This window comes from Delphinus delphis, chromosome 13 (genome assembly GCF_949987515.2).
Source record: "Delphinus delphis chromosome 13, mDelDel1.2, whole genome shotgun sequence".
In the NCBI taxonomy this organism is placed as follows: Eukaryota; Metazoa; Chordata; class Mammalia; order Artiodactyla; family Delphinidae; genus Delphinus; species Delphinus delphis.
In genome coordinates, this window is record NC_082695.1 from 38,435,694 (window position 1) to 38,454,866 (window position 19,173).

The 19,173-nt window shown below is 34.2% G+C and overlaps 1 protein-coding gene across 1 annotated transcript in view; it reads left to right on the forward strand.

Annotated features, from left to right (window-relative positions):
- The window catches only part of MIB1 (MIB E3 ubiquitin protein ligase 1), a 114,989-nt gene that overhangs the window by 61,729 nt on the left and 34,087 nt on the right, over nucleotides 1–19,173 (forward strand). The window contains exons 11-12 of the mRNA XM_060028778.1: nucleotides 778–975; nucleotides 3,110–3,261. Coding sequence (XP_059884761.1) covers nucleotides 778–975; nucleotides 3,110–3,261 — 350 coding nt within the window. The remainder of the gene's footprint in view (nucleotides 1–777; nucleotides 976–3,109; nucleotides 3,262–19,173) is intronic.

A 19,173-nucleotide genomic window follows, 5' to 3' on the forward strand; every position in this document is an offset into this window, starting at 1 on the left:
TTCATTTTTATCTTTAAATGAAATACTTAATTTTTTTCTGTTCTTAAATATACAGAAAAGTGTATGCTCACCAGCCAGAGATAACCAATGTTAACATGTTGATATATTTCTCTCCCTTAAAGCTAGTTGAGATCAGGGCTTCCCTGGTGGTGCAGTGATTGAGAGTCCGCCTGCCGATGCAGGGGATGCAGGTTTGTGCCCCGGTCTGGGAGGATCCCACGTGCCGCGGAGTGGCTGGGCCCGTGGGCCATGGCTGCTGAGCCTGCGCTCCGCAACGGGAAAGGCCACAGCAGTGAGAGGCCTACGTACCGCAAAAAAAAAAAAAAAAAAAAAAAAAGAAAGCTAGTTGAGATCATACTGTTTGGCATTCATTCTTTTTTTTTTAATTACTCAATCGCTAGCGTAATTTTTATGTTATTAAAAAATCTGTGTAACATTTTTTTAAATGAAAAAAACTTCATATAGTTGTGTCGTGATTTAACATTTTCTAATGTTGGTTTACCATCATGGCTGATAAATTAGGAGTACTGAAGAATCAAGCTACTTCTGATATAACTATTGGTCTGGTATATGTGTGCATGATATAATGATCCAGATCATCATTTATCTTTGGAGTTAATCACGATTCAAGCGAATTTCTAGTTATTTTGTTGGCTCCATTCTGTTTTCTGTTTCCTTTTCTCATATTAATATGGTTCTTAATGAATTATTATAGCTTCGAGTTTTATTTTTCTTTCTAAAATATTCACTGACTCAGATTTAAATGCTGCTGTTTAGGATAAAGATGGAGATAGAGCTGTTCACCATGCAGCTTTTGGAGATGAAGGTGCTGTTATAGAAGTGCTGCACCGAGGCAGCGCTGATCTGAATGCACGAAACAAGCGCCGGCAGACACCACTTCATATTGCTGTCAATAAAGGTCACCTTCAAGTGGTGAAGACTTTATTGGACTTTGGCTGTCATCCCAGTCTTCAGGTAAAACCTTTAAAGGAATATATTCTGCAGGTATTGCTAGGATTCTATTAAATGGAAGTACTAGGTTTTGTGGTAAGCATTCTTTTGTTTTCAGTTCTTTTTTGTATGATCGATCATAGTAAATGATACTGAAGGTGTAGACTGTCATAAAATTGGCAGTTATTCCTTCTTAGAAAAGCCTTTTTTAAGAAAGTGTCAGTAAATCGATTTTGTTTGGGGGAGTTGGGGATGGGGACTTGTGAAAATATCGGCTCTGAGTTGATTTGATTTAACTTTATTGATCATGATAGTGAGCTTCACCATTTCATTATAGTTACTTCAGAGGTATCAAAAGTATTTTAATTGTAGCTTAATTTATCTTAGAGTCTGGGTCTAGTCATTAATCCAGTCTTGGAAGATTTTCTGATTTGGAAAAAATATATAGGGTTTTAGGATTGATTTGTAGTAGGACCTAATTTTTGAAGAGTCACCTAAGGAATGATTCTTCCCATCTGAAGTTTTGGCAACCAGGTGAATTAAATTGGAAAAATCTCAGAGAAGTAATGAAGCAGAAGAACCAGAGTAATGGGACTGAGGGTTTGAGAAGAACTGAAAGAATCAGAGATTTTGTTTAGCTAGATGGTTACTACGGACTGATATTTCTGAGGTATATCCATTTTGGAACTGATGGAGTCGAGAACCGACAGCTTCTGAGTGGATGGCTGGATTGGAGGATAGGGGGAGGAATTGAGGGGAGTTAATCTGTTGAAGGAGTGGGAATTTATACCTGCTAACTTTTTTTGTCTTGGATGGGAGGCAGACTTATCTGTTGAGAATGAGTGGGGATTGGTAGGTGTAGAAAGGGTGATTGAGAAGAATGATGAAGGTTTGGAATAGCTACTGTGGGGAACAGAAGGCAGGATAGATGAGGACCTGTAGAAGCTTATGCCAGCCATGTTAAGAGCCCATCTCAAGTTGGAGACTGAATTTTTAGTGCCACCAGATAGGCGGATAGAAGTTGGATTGTTGGATTGAACTTGTATTGGGATTTTTTTATGTGTGTGGATGAATATATCACCAGAGATTGGCAAACTTTTTATGTAATGGGCCGGATGATATTTTAGGCTTTCATATGATTTCTATCACAACTGTCCAACACTGCCATTGTAGCCTGAAAGCTGCTGTAGATAGTACATAAATGGATGTGTGTGGCTGTGTTCCAGTAAAACTATTTACAAAAATAGGTGGAAGACTGGATTTGGCATCTGTGGTATATGCCGTAGGATAGGCTATATATGGCTTTACTGAGAATAGTATTTATGACTATGATATGAAAAAGGTCTAAATTACCCATTTATCCAAATGACTGATAGTGAATAACAACTTATTGCTAAATCACTGATTAATGAAAAAAGTACCTTGAGAAAAAGGTAGACTGAGACGTCAGATTTTCTTTTTCATTTGTCTTCACTTTGAGTTAACTAGCCACTTTCCTACCCTTTGAAAACATTTGGATTAATGATTCTCAACTGTGACTGCACAACATAATCATCTGGGGAGCTCTGAAAAACTATTGATGCCTGGCTTTCACCCCCAGAGATTCTGGCTTAGTTGGTCTGAAGAACAGCCTGGGTATTGGGATTTTTTAAGAACTCCCCACAGATTCTAAAGTGCAGCCAAGGTTGATAACCACTGACTTTAAATTCATTACTATGGGACTCCCAAGACTGGTGTAGGTTTGGTGTGGAATTTTAGAGTATAACAATTAATGGTAGGAATGTGGTATAGCAGGCCATTGTAAGCTAATGAATTGCGGTGGGGGGCAGCTTTTCCACCTCATTAAATTTTGTTATTTGCTAAACTATATTTGAGGGTACTTCTTTGATTTTCTTTTTTATTTTCTTTGGAAAGCTACAGCATGTTTATTGTCTTTTCCATCTAGACTGAGTAGGAATTTCTTTACTATAATGAGGCTAATATTTCTTGCCTGCATTTTAAAATTTAACACACAGCATGTTTTATTAACGGGTTGTAGGATATGGCTTCTGCTTTTGTTTCTTTGTTCAGTAGTTCATTGTAAGTATTAACATTACATATAATGATTAATTGAAAAAGAACTAATGAAAGTCTGTTTAAACTTTTTTTTAAAAAAAAGGATTCTGAAGGTGATACCCCTCTTCATGATGCAATAAGTAAGAAACGTGATGATATCCTGGCAGTTCTTCTGGAAGCTGGAGCAGATGTTACCATTACAAATAATAATGGATTTAATGCTCTACACCATGCTGCACTAAGAGGAAATCCCAGGTAAAGATGTCACGTTTTACTATTTTATATGCAATTTTAAAATATTTTCCTGTTGCTGGTTCTCTTTTTCTGATACTTATGAGGAAATAATTTTGGTTTACTTTAATGTTTTAAATTGTTTTAAGGTCTGTGGACGTTATGAACTTCATTAAATAGATCAGTTTTATATGGTTTTTTTTTTTGGTTAAACTAATACAAGTATTATGAAATGACTATTTAAATATATATTAAATATGGATATAAAGTATCAGGAATACTTGCTTATATTCTAAAGATTTAATTAAAATGCATTCCATTTGGAGATTTATGTTTCTTCAAGATCATTCTCAGGTGTCCTCTAGCCCCATGTTATTTATTTGCATGGTAATTATTTTTTTAAACTTGTGGCTAAATAACATTTATTAAGTTACCTGATTTCTTTTTAATAATATAATTACCTATAAACTTCTAGTATAGAGGTCCTCCAATCATTGTTATAGTAATAGGTGGTCTACTGAAAAAAGTGCTTGCTGGTTAAAGCTCGAGAAAGACTTTTGGGAAGTCATAGAATTCATAAAGGATCTGTGAAGTCTCACAGAAAAGGAAAATGGTTATTAGCTTTGCTTAACCTAGAACTTTCTATGAGTGAATTTTTTGGAACAACTTTACCTTGAGAAGCATTTTAGAAAATTCTACATTAGATGTCTTCTGTTTATAGTTGAATCAAGCCCATGTATATTGACTGAGGGAGATATTTACTTAGAAGTTTATTTTCATAATTTAATCTACCCTAAATTAAAAAAAATTGAGATATAGTTGACATATAACATTATATTAGTATCAGGTGTTACAAAATAACGATTTGATATTTGTATATATTGTGAAGTGATCGCCACAGTAAGTCTAGTTAACATCCATCACCACGCATAGTTCCAATTTTTTTTTCTTGTGGTGACAACTTTTAAGACCTATTCTCTTAGCAGCTTTCAAATGTACAATGCAGTATTTTTAACTATAAACACCATGAATTCTTATTCATGATGTATATTGCATTTTTACATCATGTTTCCTTTTACATTTTTTTTTGTTCTTTTTTAGCTTCTTAGGATCACCACTAGAGGGTGAGCACAGAGAACAAAAGGATTTTATTGTGATTGGTTGCTGTAACAATTGGTGTATAATCTAGGATGAAATAAATGACAGTGTTTTAGGTTATATCTTGATTTGTTTTTTCAAATTACAAATATTTGAACACTTCATACGTTGGCACTGTAAAGGAGACACAGTAGTATTATATGTTCCCTGCCTTTCAAATAAAAGATGATAATGACAGCATTTACCACATGCCTGGCCACTAGTAGTATATATGCATTATCTCATTTCAGTCCTTTGAACAGCTTTTTGAAGCAGGTGTTAATATCCTCATTTTATAGATGAAGCATATGGGGCTTATAAAGAGATGAATTTACTTATTCAAGATCATGCAGCCGACTAGTGGAACAGTTGGAACTTGAGCAAGGTCTATTTGACTTTAGATTCACTGATCTTAGCCACTTCATATTATTTTCTGTGTATTACGGTCTGTATGTGAGGCAAGACTGGAACACGTGGACAGTGAATGATTTAACTAAGAATGTATTAATATATCAAGCTCACTTCTTGTGCTTCATGAGCCTGTCTTTCTAACTTTATCTCCTGCTGATTAAAATCCCTCTGCCCAACTTGCCCTTCAGCTACATTATACTACTCTCTCTCCCTAAAATTGTCTGCTCTCTTCCTTCATTTATTCAGCATTTTCTTTCATTAAGATGCCCTTATCCCTTCTTTTTCTTAACCAGCTCTCTTCCAGAGCTCCTATGTATCATCACTGAAGTTATTTTCTGTTTGCTCTATACTTCCTTGTTCTGTGTTTTTGTTTTGTTGCACTTATAATCTGCTTTGTGCTGTCGCTTAGTATGTGCATTTTTATGTTTCTTTCTGTTAAAATTGTGGGCACAAATATTTATCTGTGTATCTCCTGTAATGCCTTGACTATACTGGGGACTCAATACATGTTAGCCTTAATTTGACAGTCAGGACAGTGTTAGATATCACAGGAGTATATGATCAATTAAAATATAAATTCTGTAGAGAAACGGTCAAGAGTTGAAACAAAGCAATTATTTCAAATTAGGATGGTCAAAAAGAGATTTTATTGAGGGAATTTAATTTAGGTTATAATATTTTTAAGTTATAAAGTTTAAGATAGACTGAAAATTAAAGTGTTTAGGAAGTAACTTTTAAATATTTTGAATTGTTTAACTTTATTGAGAATAGGCATAGTATATTTAATAATGTTGAGCCTATACAAGGAGGAAAAAAAATACTACTTCTGTTTCTTTAATTCTTGAGAATTCCTCTGGAAATTTATAACAGTGACTCCTCCAACCAGATAATTGGTGTCAGGTGACACAAAAAAGAAAGGAAAAAAAACTTCCATTCTACAACAAAGTGGTGCTTTAGTTAAAGGTACACACTTCTTTATTCCTGTTTCCTTAAGACATTTTATGCAGTTTTGACTGTATATTGCCCAATAAAGTGTGATTTTAATTGGACACAAAAGCATATCAGAAGATAACACAAGTTATATATTGGTTGTAATTGTAACTTGGGTTGTTTTGAGTTCTTTTTTTCTATATCAAGTTTCATACTCTTAAAATTGGCTTTTCTATCCTGGTACTGACCAGTGATGTTTTAAGACAGAAGAAACCATTTTAACTCAGAATTAGAAAAAAAAAAAAGTCTTCTCATTTTACAACTGAGGAAACATGTTTGGAGAGGTGAAATATCTACATAAGTAAAAAGGTAGCAATGCTTATTAGTATTTTGTTTCTTTTTTGAGGATTAAAGTCTTTTGGTTCAGGGTCAGAAGAATTAGATACCTTCTGTTTAAGTCTGTCTATAAGATTCTCTGCAGTGTCATCATCTCCTTTTCCACCTTACCTATCAATGTTCTATTAAATAGCAGTAAAATTAAATGCTAATCATATGGAAGGTAGTGACTCAACATTTCTGGAGTTTTATTTTATATAATGTTACATTTTTCTTTAATATAAAAATGTACGTGCCCACACTGTGACATTCCTGTTATGGTTTCAGGTGACCTTCCCAGATACTTTCTTCCTTTGAAGGAAGTTTTGTTTTTTTAGAATTGTGTGGCATAGTCTACATTTCAATACCATTTCTTTTCTGAAGGATAAGAAATTTAATACCAAGAGACCATAAATGAATAAAATAATTTTATTTGAAAGCCTTATGTCATCCACACATTTTTCATAAAGCTGTTTATAAACATTATTTACCATTATGACTCTTCCAAGTAGAATTAACAGTAACAAATTATTTGATTTAAACCACAATCTGAGTAATTTAAATAAGTTGAAATTAGTTGATGTGATTGATATTGATAAATGAAAACGCTGGCTGTCCTGTAGTAATCAATGCATAGCTACAGCTGGTTGAAGGGGACCAAATCCATTGAAGAGGCGATTTGGTTCCATTTTACCAGCTCTAGCAAAGCATTGCAGTGCCGCTAGTTTGGGACCCAGAACAGTTAAAATGTTTTTTATTTAAAAAATTATGGTTATGTTCCTTCCACAAATGTTAAGAGATTCTCATATCAGTATTTCATCCATTGAATGTAAAACTTTATGTTTTGAAGGCACTTTTCCTACTATTTCCTACTCTAGTCGTGCAGAAATCTTTACCCTTTAACACGTCTTTAGTGCATTAAGGAGTTATCAATGTACATCTTTATTTTTAGCACTTTTGCTTAGTTCTTAAATTCAGACAGTGACCTGTTTCAAAACCCACACCATGTAAAAGAGCAAATAGATCTTGATGTGTATCAGAGTAATTTTATCTATTTATCCTTGGGCAGTAAACCAAATAAGTAAGCGAAATAGGTTAGGGAAGAGCACTGCTTAGTCATACTTTTCTACTGCCGCTGCTTTTTTAAATATTATACTTAAGGACTAACAGCAAGTTGCTGACGGGGTGGAGGAATGAGTAGCCTTAAGAAAGTACCTCTGCGTTTTGGTTTATAAATAGATGACACGTATATTCGGTGTATTGCTTAGACTTGTGTTGGAAGGAATTGCCATGCATGATAGCTTATTTTTCTTTCTTTTTGCTTATGTAGTGTTACTAATCATAGGTTAATAATTTAACCCTTTTAAAGGTCTAGTTCCTTGACTGAATTCTCTGTCATTTTGGGTACAGCTTGCCTAGTTACTTCTCATTATCAGCTTAATAATACATTGACTTGTGGTTAGTAATAATCATGAATTTGAGTATTAAAACTACCATTAAAACTCAGTAGAACAAATTTTTGTTATAAGGGGATTTCAGTATTGGGAAGGGATGTCTTTTGAAAATACTTGCTTGAAATAAAAGTTTGAGCAATTTATAGTTTGCCTATAAGTGCTCTCAGTGAAATATAGAGTAAAGAAATAGTTATCTGTTTTGAACCAAACTGGGAGAAGGTCAACACTAATTCAGGCAATATTCAAACAATTCTCATATTAAGTATATTCTCCATCTGTTGGTTGATGAGTATCGTGCTGCGGGTGAAATTAATGTGACTACAATTATTTCCATCATTTATTCTAATAGAAATGAAACAGGTGTTAAATTGCGTGGACTTCAGTGCTGATGATAGTAATAAAACTGGCTTCTATTTTTACTAGTTATATGGGAGCCGTTTAGCAGATCCAGTTGCTCAAGTGTGCTTTTGGATGGCAGTTCAGTTTCATATACTGGCCATATCGGGGCAAGGAGAGGCCGTGGAAAAAAAATAGTACAGCATTTGATAATGTCAGCATCTGTTATCCCTGTCAGCGAGACAGTTGAAATGTTTGAGTTACACCAGTGTCAGCAGATGCCCAGAGTTTAATATGTACTCAGTTAAAAATGAACAGCTGATCTAAGTGATAGATGTGACATTTTAGAGTGATTGAAAATACTCTTAGGTATGTTAAGTTAAACTTGTAAGCACTAGAATCAGTGTATAATTTTACTTTTTCAAATGAATAACAACAGATGCTATCATTTTATTTTCTAGGGATTATATACTCTTAATATTGTAGCAACGAGATTCTTAGTTGCTGGAATGTTTTAAAATAATTATTAAAAACATTTATACCTATAGAATGAGGAATATAATTGTTTATTATAAAACATGGGTGTAGTAATACCCTTTGAGTAGTTTTATAGAGGAACCTCTATTTTTGAGGTATATATTGTCAGTTTTTGGTATTTAGGGCATGTATAATTAAACTTAACAAATGGAATATGCAGCTTTGCCATTCTCTTTGTAGATGATCAGAAAGAAGGGCTATTCTTGAGTGAGTTAAGCTTTGAACTGATTTTTTCTTTGAAAATGTGGAATTTTAAAATTATGAACTTTTTGTAACTTCCAATAAATATTCAGTAATTTATATGCTACCATATCTAATAGTCATGCTCTCATTCTTTATAATCTGCCGATAAAATGAAAATCATCTTTTGACAATTATCTTGTTGTCTTATTAAACAGAAAATTGGATAACCTTATAGCCATTTCTATTCAACTGTGACACAAAAAATTTATACATGTAATACATGTCTGAATACTCCAGTCAAAATAAAACTTTTAGTAAGAAATGATTAGAATATATGAATATTAGTATTTATTTTTTCAAAGTCTATTATAGTAGCTTAAAGTAGGTACTACTTATAAATTGTTGCTAAGAGCTATATCATGTATAATTTATTAGTATATAAATATAGTACAAAATAAATTTTATATAAAATACAAAAAAGTATTTTAATTATCTAACATACTATAAAGAGTAGGTCTATGATATTTATAAAAAATTGAATTATAATTGCATAGTACTAATAAAAGATGGTTATTCTTTCTGTATAAATTGGTTTCTTGACTATAGTGTTTTCATTTTATGTGCCCTCTTTGGAGAAAGCAAATTCAAGGATAATATAGATAATAAATTAATTTATTTTAAATATTTGGCAGTCTGTGACCAATGTGCCCTGTTGACTTACAGCTACTTCCCAGAATTTTGTCATTTTTTATGAATAAATCTTATGTCTTGATTCATTCTAAGTACTTACACAGCATTGCAAGTGGAGACTGGATTAGGGAGAAGGACAAGGACCAGTTTTTTTTCTTTTGAGAGCAGAATTTTACTTGAAAGATAGCCTTTTAAAATCATAACTATGTCTATAGCTTTCAAAAAGAAAACCTAAAACAGCAAAACTTGCTTCAGAAATTCCTCTAATATTATTAAATTATAAATTTATCAAAATATGAAGAAGAGCTGTTGAAATGCAAATGAAGTTGGCTTCTGTTAAATCAATCAACACTACTAATATGATATTAATTTAAATTAATGTCAAATTGTGGAGACAGAAAATAGGTCATGTGTATCCCTCATTGTTTTGTACTAGTAATACTCTTTTTTGTATTCAAATTTTAATCATGTGAAACTTAATTTAAAAAATGTAAAATGTATGCATAACTTAAAATATTTAAAAGGAATTTCATGATAATTTTAAATCTACTTCAGTAAAACTTTTTTTCTTCACAGAATATAAATCTTAGCAACATTTAGTTTCCATCTGTAAGTAGTAGGTACATTTTTCTGGTGTTAGTATTGCCAAAGGTCATCTCTTTGATATTAGGTTAATTTACCATATGAAGGTCATTCACATAGCTGCATTCTAGTTCCCTCTTGGCGGTTTATTGCCTACCAAAAATACATACTTCTTTACATTCCATAGCATTGTATGTTCATATGGGTACATAAAGAAGTATGTACTCTGAGTAGGTATTACTAAGTTGTTAGCTGTAAAAACACGAAATGTTTTATTTTCCCATTTGTTAGTAAAACATTCAGCTTACTGATGGAGAGAAATGGTAGATCATTTGCAGAGACTATCAAAGACTAAACTTTATAACAAATTTACCTGAGGCATGGCATTAGTGCCATTCATGGTTCCTTGTTTTTGGTGGACATACACTTTTAAACTTTGACCAGTTATCTGTTGAACTTTGTCCTGGTTTGGTTCTGCAAGAGATCCATAGTACCAGTGGGGATTTACAGAGTGTATTTCAGATATTGGTAAGATCAGCCTAGTGTTTCTTCATAGTCTTCAGAGGAAATTTCTTCTTGTTTTGTAGTTTGCTTCTAGATCCTACAAGTAGACAATAATTAATTTGGTGCAAATTCTTTTTACAAACTAAATGTCTTATTAAAAACTTAACAGCCAATTAGTACTTCTGATATTAACTCTAAAGTTGAAAAGACAAGGAGAAAAACCCGATCTTTTTAGGGTGTGAATGAACTGAATTTTTAAAGATGATGATTTTTTTTGTTAGTTTTTTTAAGGTCATAGATAAGAACTCATGATCATTTGAAAACGTCTTTGTTGTTCCTTTCTTTTTATTAGTTACTTACCTGAATTTTGCACTTTGGTGCTCCTTTTGGGTTAAATATAAATTTAGATAGATGAATTAATATCTAATTTTGGTGAATTGAGTTGTTTTGATTCTTTGATTTTTTTTTTAATATAAAGGATAAGTACCAGAACAGTACTGTCCAAAGTCTCACTTAAAAACAGCCGAAAGGTATTAGCCTATGAGCAGTTGAGTTTTAGCTTGATCATTGAGCATGAAAAGAAATTGTAATTGGTGAGTTGCCTTTTATTATTGTGGTATTAAAAGGTTAATTTAAAAGAAAACCATGAGAAATTTTCCTATTTGAGAAAGGAAGGGAAGAAAAGACACAGAAAGTAGAATTTCTGCAGCCTGTGATAAAAAGCTAGTGCAGCTTAGAGAGAGCAAATCAGAATGTAGCAGCAGATAGCCCAGTACTACAGCAGTTTCAGCAATGCAGAGTTAGAATTTCACCATGCACATTCTGATTTATTTTTGTGCCCAACTATTAGAGTTGGCATTAAAAAGTATTTTGTGATCTACCAAGTATCTTGGTTGACTAAACCTTGAAATAGTTAATAGTTTTTAAACGGTAGTATACTTTGGAAGCAGGATGTGTTTTACTAGGGATGCAAAACTACCATTTAATCTGAAACAATAAAAACGAACTCTTTAATAACGTAAATGACAGGAATGGATTTGTACAAGTTTGAGATCAAGGGTTACCTGTCATGATATTTAACAGCGTTCCTTTTTATTACTACATAAGCTCTCTACTTGAACTGTGAAACTAGGCTGTGCCCAGATAGAATTTAATCTAACAATAAAAACATGTATCGAGTCAGTAATAGGTAAGCATGCAGAAAGTCATAAGCATCCTTAAAAGTACAGGCCTATGGTGCTGTGTTACCTGTAAGCTTAGTGTCATGCAGCGTTAGCAGCAGGAAGAGAGATAAAGACCTAGAGAGTCACATCAGCAGCAGCCATCTCATCTTGATTGTTTCTTCACTCTATTTGCTGAATTAGCGCTTCTTTTCATGAGCCGGGTGAAGTAAGGGGGAAGAAACAGTGAACACAGAACCTCACCTTTTAAGATAAATTTGAAAAACAAATGAACAAACAAAAATAAGTCAGCCATCTTTTCCCTCTCCCTTCCCTTATGCTTAAGGGAAAAGAAAAAAAACTACAGTAAAATTGAATCAGCGTTGGCCATTTGATTTGGAATGTCGTATTACTAGTATTGCACAGTTATAAGCACCTTGTATCTGCTGGACAGAAAGTTAAGCTACGGAGGAAGGTTGCTACAACAGCCAAGAAAATGAACCTCACTTATTTCTCAGATGGAATGCTTCAGAATTGGGGAAAAAGTTGCAGAGGAGGTTAATTTTATAATCTAAAAAAGACATAAAAACCCAACAAAAACCAAAACACACCTTGCTCCCCCCAAGTAACTGTAGACATTCACCCTGTTTTCTTTGCGCACCAGAATACATTGGGGTCTTCTGACTTCTGAGGAAATATTCTGCATCTTTCTTGCTGTGAGATTTTTTTTGTTTGTTTTAGTTTCCAGGATTAAATGGTAGATCTGTATTGAAGCTACCTTGTCATATCCCGAGGTCAAGTCTGCAAGCAAGGTCAGGACTTCCACATGGTCACTACAAAGGTTAACTTATATTCTTCCCTCAGTGGCCACAGGCTGAACTGTTACAGCTTTATAGGCAGCTAAGCATTTGAAACATGCACTCCCAGGCAAACAGACTCTCTTGTGCCTCTCTCTTCCCTGACCATATTTAGTCAACCATAGCAAAAAATAGTCTCTCAGCTGTCGATTGTCGATCCAGAAGCTGAGGAAGCCTCTATCTTGCTTTCTGCCTATTGATTGTTCATCCTGCGGTCCAAACACTGCCTTGCCATTTGTCCTGCCTTTTTTTTTTTCCCCAAAGCACTGCCAAATAAAGCGGTCTCTCATGTTTCCACTTACACATCCCAGATTTTCACTGAGCTTGCGCTGAGACTAGGAAAGCCTGATGCGGCTGTCACTAAACTTAGATGCACTGCAGAGAAAAAAAGAAAGAGGAAAAATATTACCCTGGTTAGTAGCAAGACAGTCTTTAGACAGATATGGAACAAGTAAAATCCCTCTGCTGCCAAAATATGTTTCATGACCTGATTTTTTTATTGGTAAAAAATCAGGATAATGATATTTTATACAGCTAAAGGCCTGAAGGGATTTTGTAATGTTACCTTTTAGAGCTAATTGTTGCTATACACTCTTTTTAAATTTAATAAATAATATTTGAATGGCAAATTCGTAAAAATGGTAAGTAGAACCTATATATTGAGGGTGGAGAGAGATCACTAAGGAAGAAAGGAGTAATGTGTAAATGAAATCTTGGAAATGCTACTTAAAACTTTTAATTCATTGTCAATTTGAGTAAATTGTTTTGTAGTACTTAGGTGAGAAACAGTGTCTGGAATGCTTTTGAGCAATTGTGTACTTCTGTATTGAAACTATATATACTTATATAACTATTAAAATGCATTAGTTAAATTTTATTTTATGCTCAAATATGAAGTGGTTTTTTCCTCCCTTCTACATTGCCATTCCACTTTTATTTTCTGAAATAGCATGTAGGCATGATCATGACACACTTTACTGCAGACTTAAATAGTCATTAACCTATATGTAACTTTGCCACATAGTGTATGTTGCAGAGGAAAAATACTTTTGCTATAAATTTAATGGCATATTTACCATAAATTTTAATATTGAAGTTTATTTTTTAGCCAAGGAGAAAAAAATATAACATCAAATTCCACAAACCTATGGAGATACAATTTAAGATCTTACAAACCTAAGAATGCCCAAGAGAAACCAACTATACCTTGTTCTTAATTCAAATATAGTCTCTTAAGTATCGATTCAGTTAAGAATCAAGAAAAACGGTTATCAGTTTTCTGAGCTTGTTCTCCTAGAAGGGAAATTTGTCCTCGACATTCTTTTTGTCTTTAGCATTTAATAACATAGCAGTTTAATTTTTTTGGATGGCTATTTTAAAACAGTGACATAAAGAATGCTTCTGTAGATATCTGGCAGTTTTAAAGAGTCAGCTTTTCTAGATATTGAAATAATTTTAGACACATTGTGATAAGATGACACATCTCAGAGTGTTAAGATAGGTTAATTTTCGGGTTTCTAAATTACCCCATATTTGCTGACCATTTTGTAGCAGTAAAAGTACCCCCCCTCCAAGCAAACACTCATATAGTGTATGAAAGTCCAGGTACTCTTCTAAGCCCTTTAAAATTTTCATAACGATCCTATGAAATAGGATTTGTGATTCTTCTCACATTTTATAGATGAGGAAACTGAGGCACAGAAGGTAAGTAACCTGCTCAAGTCATTAGCTCTTCAGTTTGCTGGTGCCAGAATGTGAGCTCAGGTAGTTTGGCTTCAGACTGAGATCTTCACCACTGTGCCTGCTGTTGCTCTGGTTTCTGAAAATGCAAGTAGTTAGGGAATGGACTCTTGGGGACTGGAACATAAACCAAAAATGTAGCATGGTGAGCATTCTTGCTCAGAAAGATGGTTGTTCATTTGATTGTTTCTTCTTTTGTTCCATTCAGCTAAACTTTGAGCACCTAATACTGGGTGCACAAAGCGGGTATAAAGATAAGTAAACTACGCTTCCCTGCCTTACATCATAGAAGAGATCATTTTGGTTGTCTTATTTTAGGAACAATCGAGTACTCACCCGTACAGCTCTCCCGTAGGCTGCATTGTCATTGCATATGTCTCTCATTTTGAGCTAAATTCTACTACATTACCAAATTCCTAGTTAATGAATTTAAGCTAAATTAATGAACCTTTTAATTACTGTCTGTCAAAAAAGAATTTGTGGGAAGAAAATTAAAGCACACCAAAAAAAAAGAATTAAAAAACATTTGAGTCATGTCTATCACTATAAATAGATGAAAGAAAATAAAAATTACCCATACTCATTTACTAAAGTGATGATCACAGATAGCATTTTGGTATATACCCTCCTAGACTTCTTGTCTCCATCCATTTAGGCAGGGGTGTGTATTGAATAAAAATGTATTCAGACCGTTACATTCTAACATGGTTTTAGCATGCCCTACAGAACTTCTACTTGGGATTCATCAACTTTTTTATTAAGTTTCTTTATGGATTCTGGACTAACATGCTTAAACTATATTTGAGGGGTTGTTCTTTAACTCAGCAAGCATTTTTTGAACACCTAATATGTGCTGTTGTGCCGTTCTAATGTCTTTTTACATTAAGTAATACTAATATGTAAGGCCTCCTCAGTTTAGCTACTGTGGTTTATTTGGAAAAATGTTGCCCATCTCTGAAGAAAGATTGCAAAGCATGGCAGGTCCTAAAAATGGACCCAGCGCCATTTGACTGTTACATACCATGCAGACAGCTGCTTGTCCCCTCTGCTTCTTAGAACTCATTTGTTCATCATTCAGCAAACGTTTGAGTATTACCATGTGCCAGGGATTATGCTAGGCACCACTATTAGTTGTTCCGGAACTTAATGCTTCTTTGGCAGTATTCACAAATGCCTGCCTAACTGGTAGTAAGATCTTATCCTTAAATTATCCATGTCCTTAACCTTTGGAAAACAACCAGACTGAGAAATAAAGAAGAGTGTTTGAACGTTAGAGAAAGTATCTTCAAATCTCATACTGTGCTCCACAAGTGAGAGTCTATTGGCTTAGTATAATTATTGATTTATTGAGCTGTAACACCCTTATCCCGGCAACTCTATGGGCCTCAGTTCTTGCAACCTAACAACAGAATCCTCCTAATTAACTAAGGTTCTGTGGGGAACAGCTGACCTTTGGTTATATTGTGGGTTCCTCAGATTGTCTACCCCATGAGAAGAAAGGAGACAGACCCCTCAGAGCTGCTCTGGACATGAGGGTGAGGGGACCAGGGGCTATTCTGTTTTTTTCTTAACTCATCTTGCAGGCTAGGCCCAAAGATTGGCTTTTTTCTTGAGGCATCATATTATTTGTTTGTGTTTGTTTGCTTTTTGTGGGGGGAAGATCAGGAATGAACATTAATTAGCAGCTTTCTAATTAAGATGAGAGGGTTATAGGTCTCTGTTAAAATTAATCTACCTCAAATCTCCAGTGTAGAAGAATTCTAAATAATTTATGTGGATATTCCACCTTCAAGGAAGTGGAGCATAACTTTCCACTCAAGTTTAGGCTGCGCATAGTGACTTCTTTCCAAAGAGTATGTGGTATATTTTAGTGTTCTATAGTATAGAAAAGGGGGAAAAGAGTAATTCTGTGATGGAGAAACCTCACAAACACTACCTCAGCCAGATGATCAAGGTTAACATCGACAGTGATAAGTCATGTTTATAGCGTGTACCCTTGATGTGACGTGATGAAGAGGCACTACCTTTGAGACCTTCTTCTTCAAAACTCATAACCCCAGTGTAATCATGGGAAAACACCAGACAAATTCCACCTGAGGGACAGTCTACAAAATAACTGATTAGTACTCCTCAACATTGTCAACATCATCAAAAACAAGGAAAGTCTAAGAAACTGTCACAGCCAAGGGGAGCCTAAGGAGCCATGACAACTAAATGTAATGTGGTATTCTGGGGCAGAAAAAGAACATGAAATAAAACTAAGGAAGTTGGAATGAAGTAGTTAATAGCAGTCAGTGCTGGTTCATTAATTAACAAATGTACCATACTAATGTACAATATTAACAGTAGAGGTGAGGGACTCTCTGCAGTATCTTCACAATTCTCTGTAACTCTACAGTGGTTCTGAAATAAAAAGTTTATTTAAAAACAGCAAAAACAAAAATTTACCCACTCCTGACTAGTTGACCATTGACTTTTACATTAATTTTGATTTGGGGCTATCTGCAATATTTTATCACAACTTAAACCATTTAATCAGGAGTTGATTTTGTTATAATTCAGTTATCAACAAAATTGTAAGTTTAGTCTCATATTCTTTTAAAAGTATCTTAGAACAAAAAGTATATATCAGAATAAATTTTATCGAGACCAATCATATCTTAAAAAGATTTAGTTATTTTAAAGGAAGCCTTTTTTTTTTTTTTTTTTTTTTTTTTAACGCGGGCCTCTCACTGTTGTGGCCTCTCCCGTTGCGGAGCACAAGCTCCGGACGCGCAGGCTCAGCGGCCATGGCTCACGGGCCCAGCCGCTCCGCGGCATGGGGGATCTTCCTGAACCGGGGCACAAACCCAGGTCCCCTGCATCAGCAGGCGGACTCTCAGCCACTGCGCCACCAGGGAAGCCCTAAAGGAAGCCTTTTTAATTTGAGTGCTGATAATGTTGAATTTGTGAAAATTGTGAAATGATTAGATTTGTGTGGAAGGGGTATAGAGGATAGATTTGGAAGGGGGCTGTTACAGATGTTCAGAGGAAAGGTAATGAAAGCCTATATAAAGAATATTGGGGCCCCTGGGAAAGAATAGTTTAGTTTTAAAAGGGAAAACCAAGAGAACAAATTGAACACAGGAGTAAGAAGGGAGGAAAGGGTCTAGAATGATTCCCAAGTTTCTGACTTGGGTGGCTGGTTAAATGGTGGTAAGAATAACCAAAATCAAGAATACAGGAGGAATTCTTGGGAAGGAGAAAAGGGAAATTTGTACTGTGTACTTTATAGGTCTATAATCTTAGAACTGTAATAAAATAACACTATTATATTGAAGAATTTTAGACTCTACTAAAACATTTACCTACATTATATCATTTAATTCTTACAGCAATCTTATGGTATTTTACAGAGGTTTCTATGGAAGTGTTGGTATTTGTTCAGTTAGAGATATGAGATAGAGCTGTTATGGGTGTGAGTGTTTAGTTGAGGCTTCACAGGGCCCGAGTATGGACCTTGGCTTTATTGGTCCATAGAGATGACTAACACTAATTAACACTAATAAAGAATGCCAAATTACTGTTTACAGAAAGAAATATTGCTAAGTGGATTGTAGTACTTACACCATCTGATCAGTAGATTTTTTTCCCCTGCAGTGGGGAGAAAGAAATCTACTATGAAAAGCTAAGTTAAAATTGGAGATTGATTGGTGAGCAAGACAACTGGTTAGATGATCTTAATTGACAGTACCATCAACCTGTGATGACTTTGCATATGACAGTGGACTGAAAACTGATAGCATTCTCCTGATTCTACTGGAGGGTAAATTAGAATACTGGGATTGCTCATCAGGGAGCTTTTTCTATAGATAACGCTGGTGACACACTGACAAATTATTTTTCTCATTCTTTCTCTAGGCTTTGTACGAACCATTTCTTCACTCTCTTTTTAACCAATCATTATTTTCCAGAAAGAGACATAATTTTCATCTTTTTAATAATAATTCCATCCTGGTGATTTGTCTATCTATCTATCTACTTATCTATCTATCTATCTATCATCCTAATTCGACTACTGGATCTCCTATTATAAAAATATAATAGGAGATTATTATATTTTTATAATATAAAATTTTTTTAGTTATCCATTTGTTTTATTTACTTTATTAACTATTGTCTGCTGTATTCACCTCCTTTGCCAATATAACACTGTTACTATGGGAAATCAAAAATTACCATTTCTCTTTAAAATATGTTGCTAATATTATAATAATTTAATCAGTTTAAAATAAAGCATTTGGATTAATTCAAATTTCTTTCAATTTTTATTTTTAATGATATATTTCTTAATATTTCAGGATTGTGAGGAAAAAATATTTTAATATGGTTATTCTATAGTATAATATACAATATTTATGTCAGTGAGACTAATTAACAGAATAGATTTATTCTGAAATAAAAACTTTCTCCTTGAAAATGTTGAATTTTGCATTTTAATATTAGGATTTGATATACTTTGTAGAATGTGATCTAGAAGGGACTAGGGTTGTTTTTGTCACTGCCAGCAGTAGCCTGGTACTGCCTTTCCCTTGTTCTGACAGTTCAGTTATATATACTGTACTAAGAGAGGAAAAAGCAAAAAGACACAAAGTAATAAGAGTGCAGGGAGGCAATGGGCTTTCAAGAATACATACATATCTATTTTTATTTTTGTTTATTTTTATTTAATTTTTTTTGGCTGTGCTGTGCAGCTTGTGGGATCTTAGTTCCCCGACCAGGTATCGAACCTGGGCCCCGGCAGTGAAAGTGCCAAGTCCTAACCACTGGACCGCTAGGGAATTCCCTCTATTTCTTTTTAAATGCCTCAGTAACTTTCTGAACCATTGGCTCTTTTTTCTGAGGGACCTCAGGTTTTCTACCTTGTTGACTTAATGAATGCAAGAAGGAAGAACAAGTAAGTGAAAGCTATTAATATCCTCTGTTACCACCATTTCTCTCAACACAGTTATAGTACCATTTTTCTTTTCTTTGTATCAATAACATGTGTTTGGGACTTCC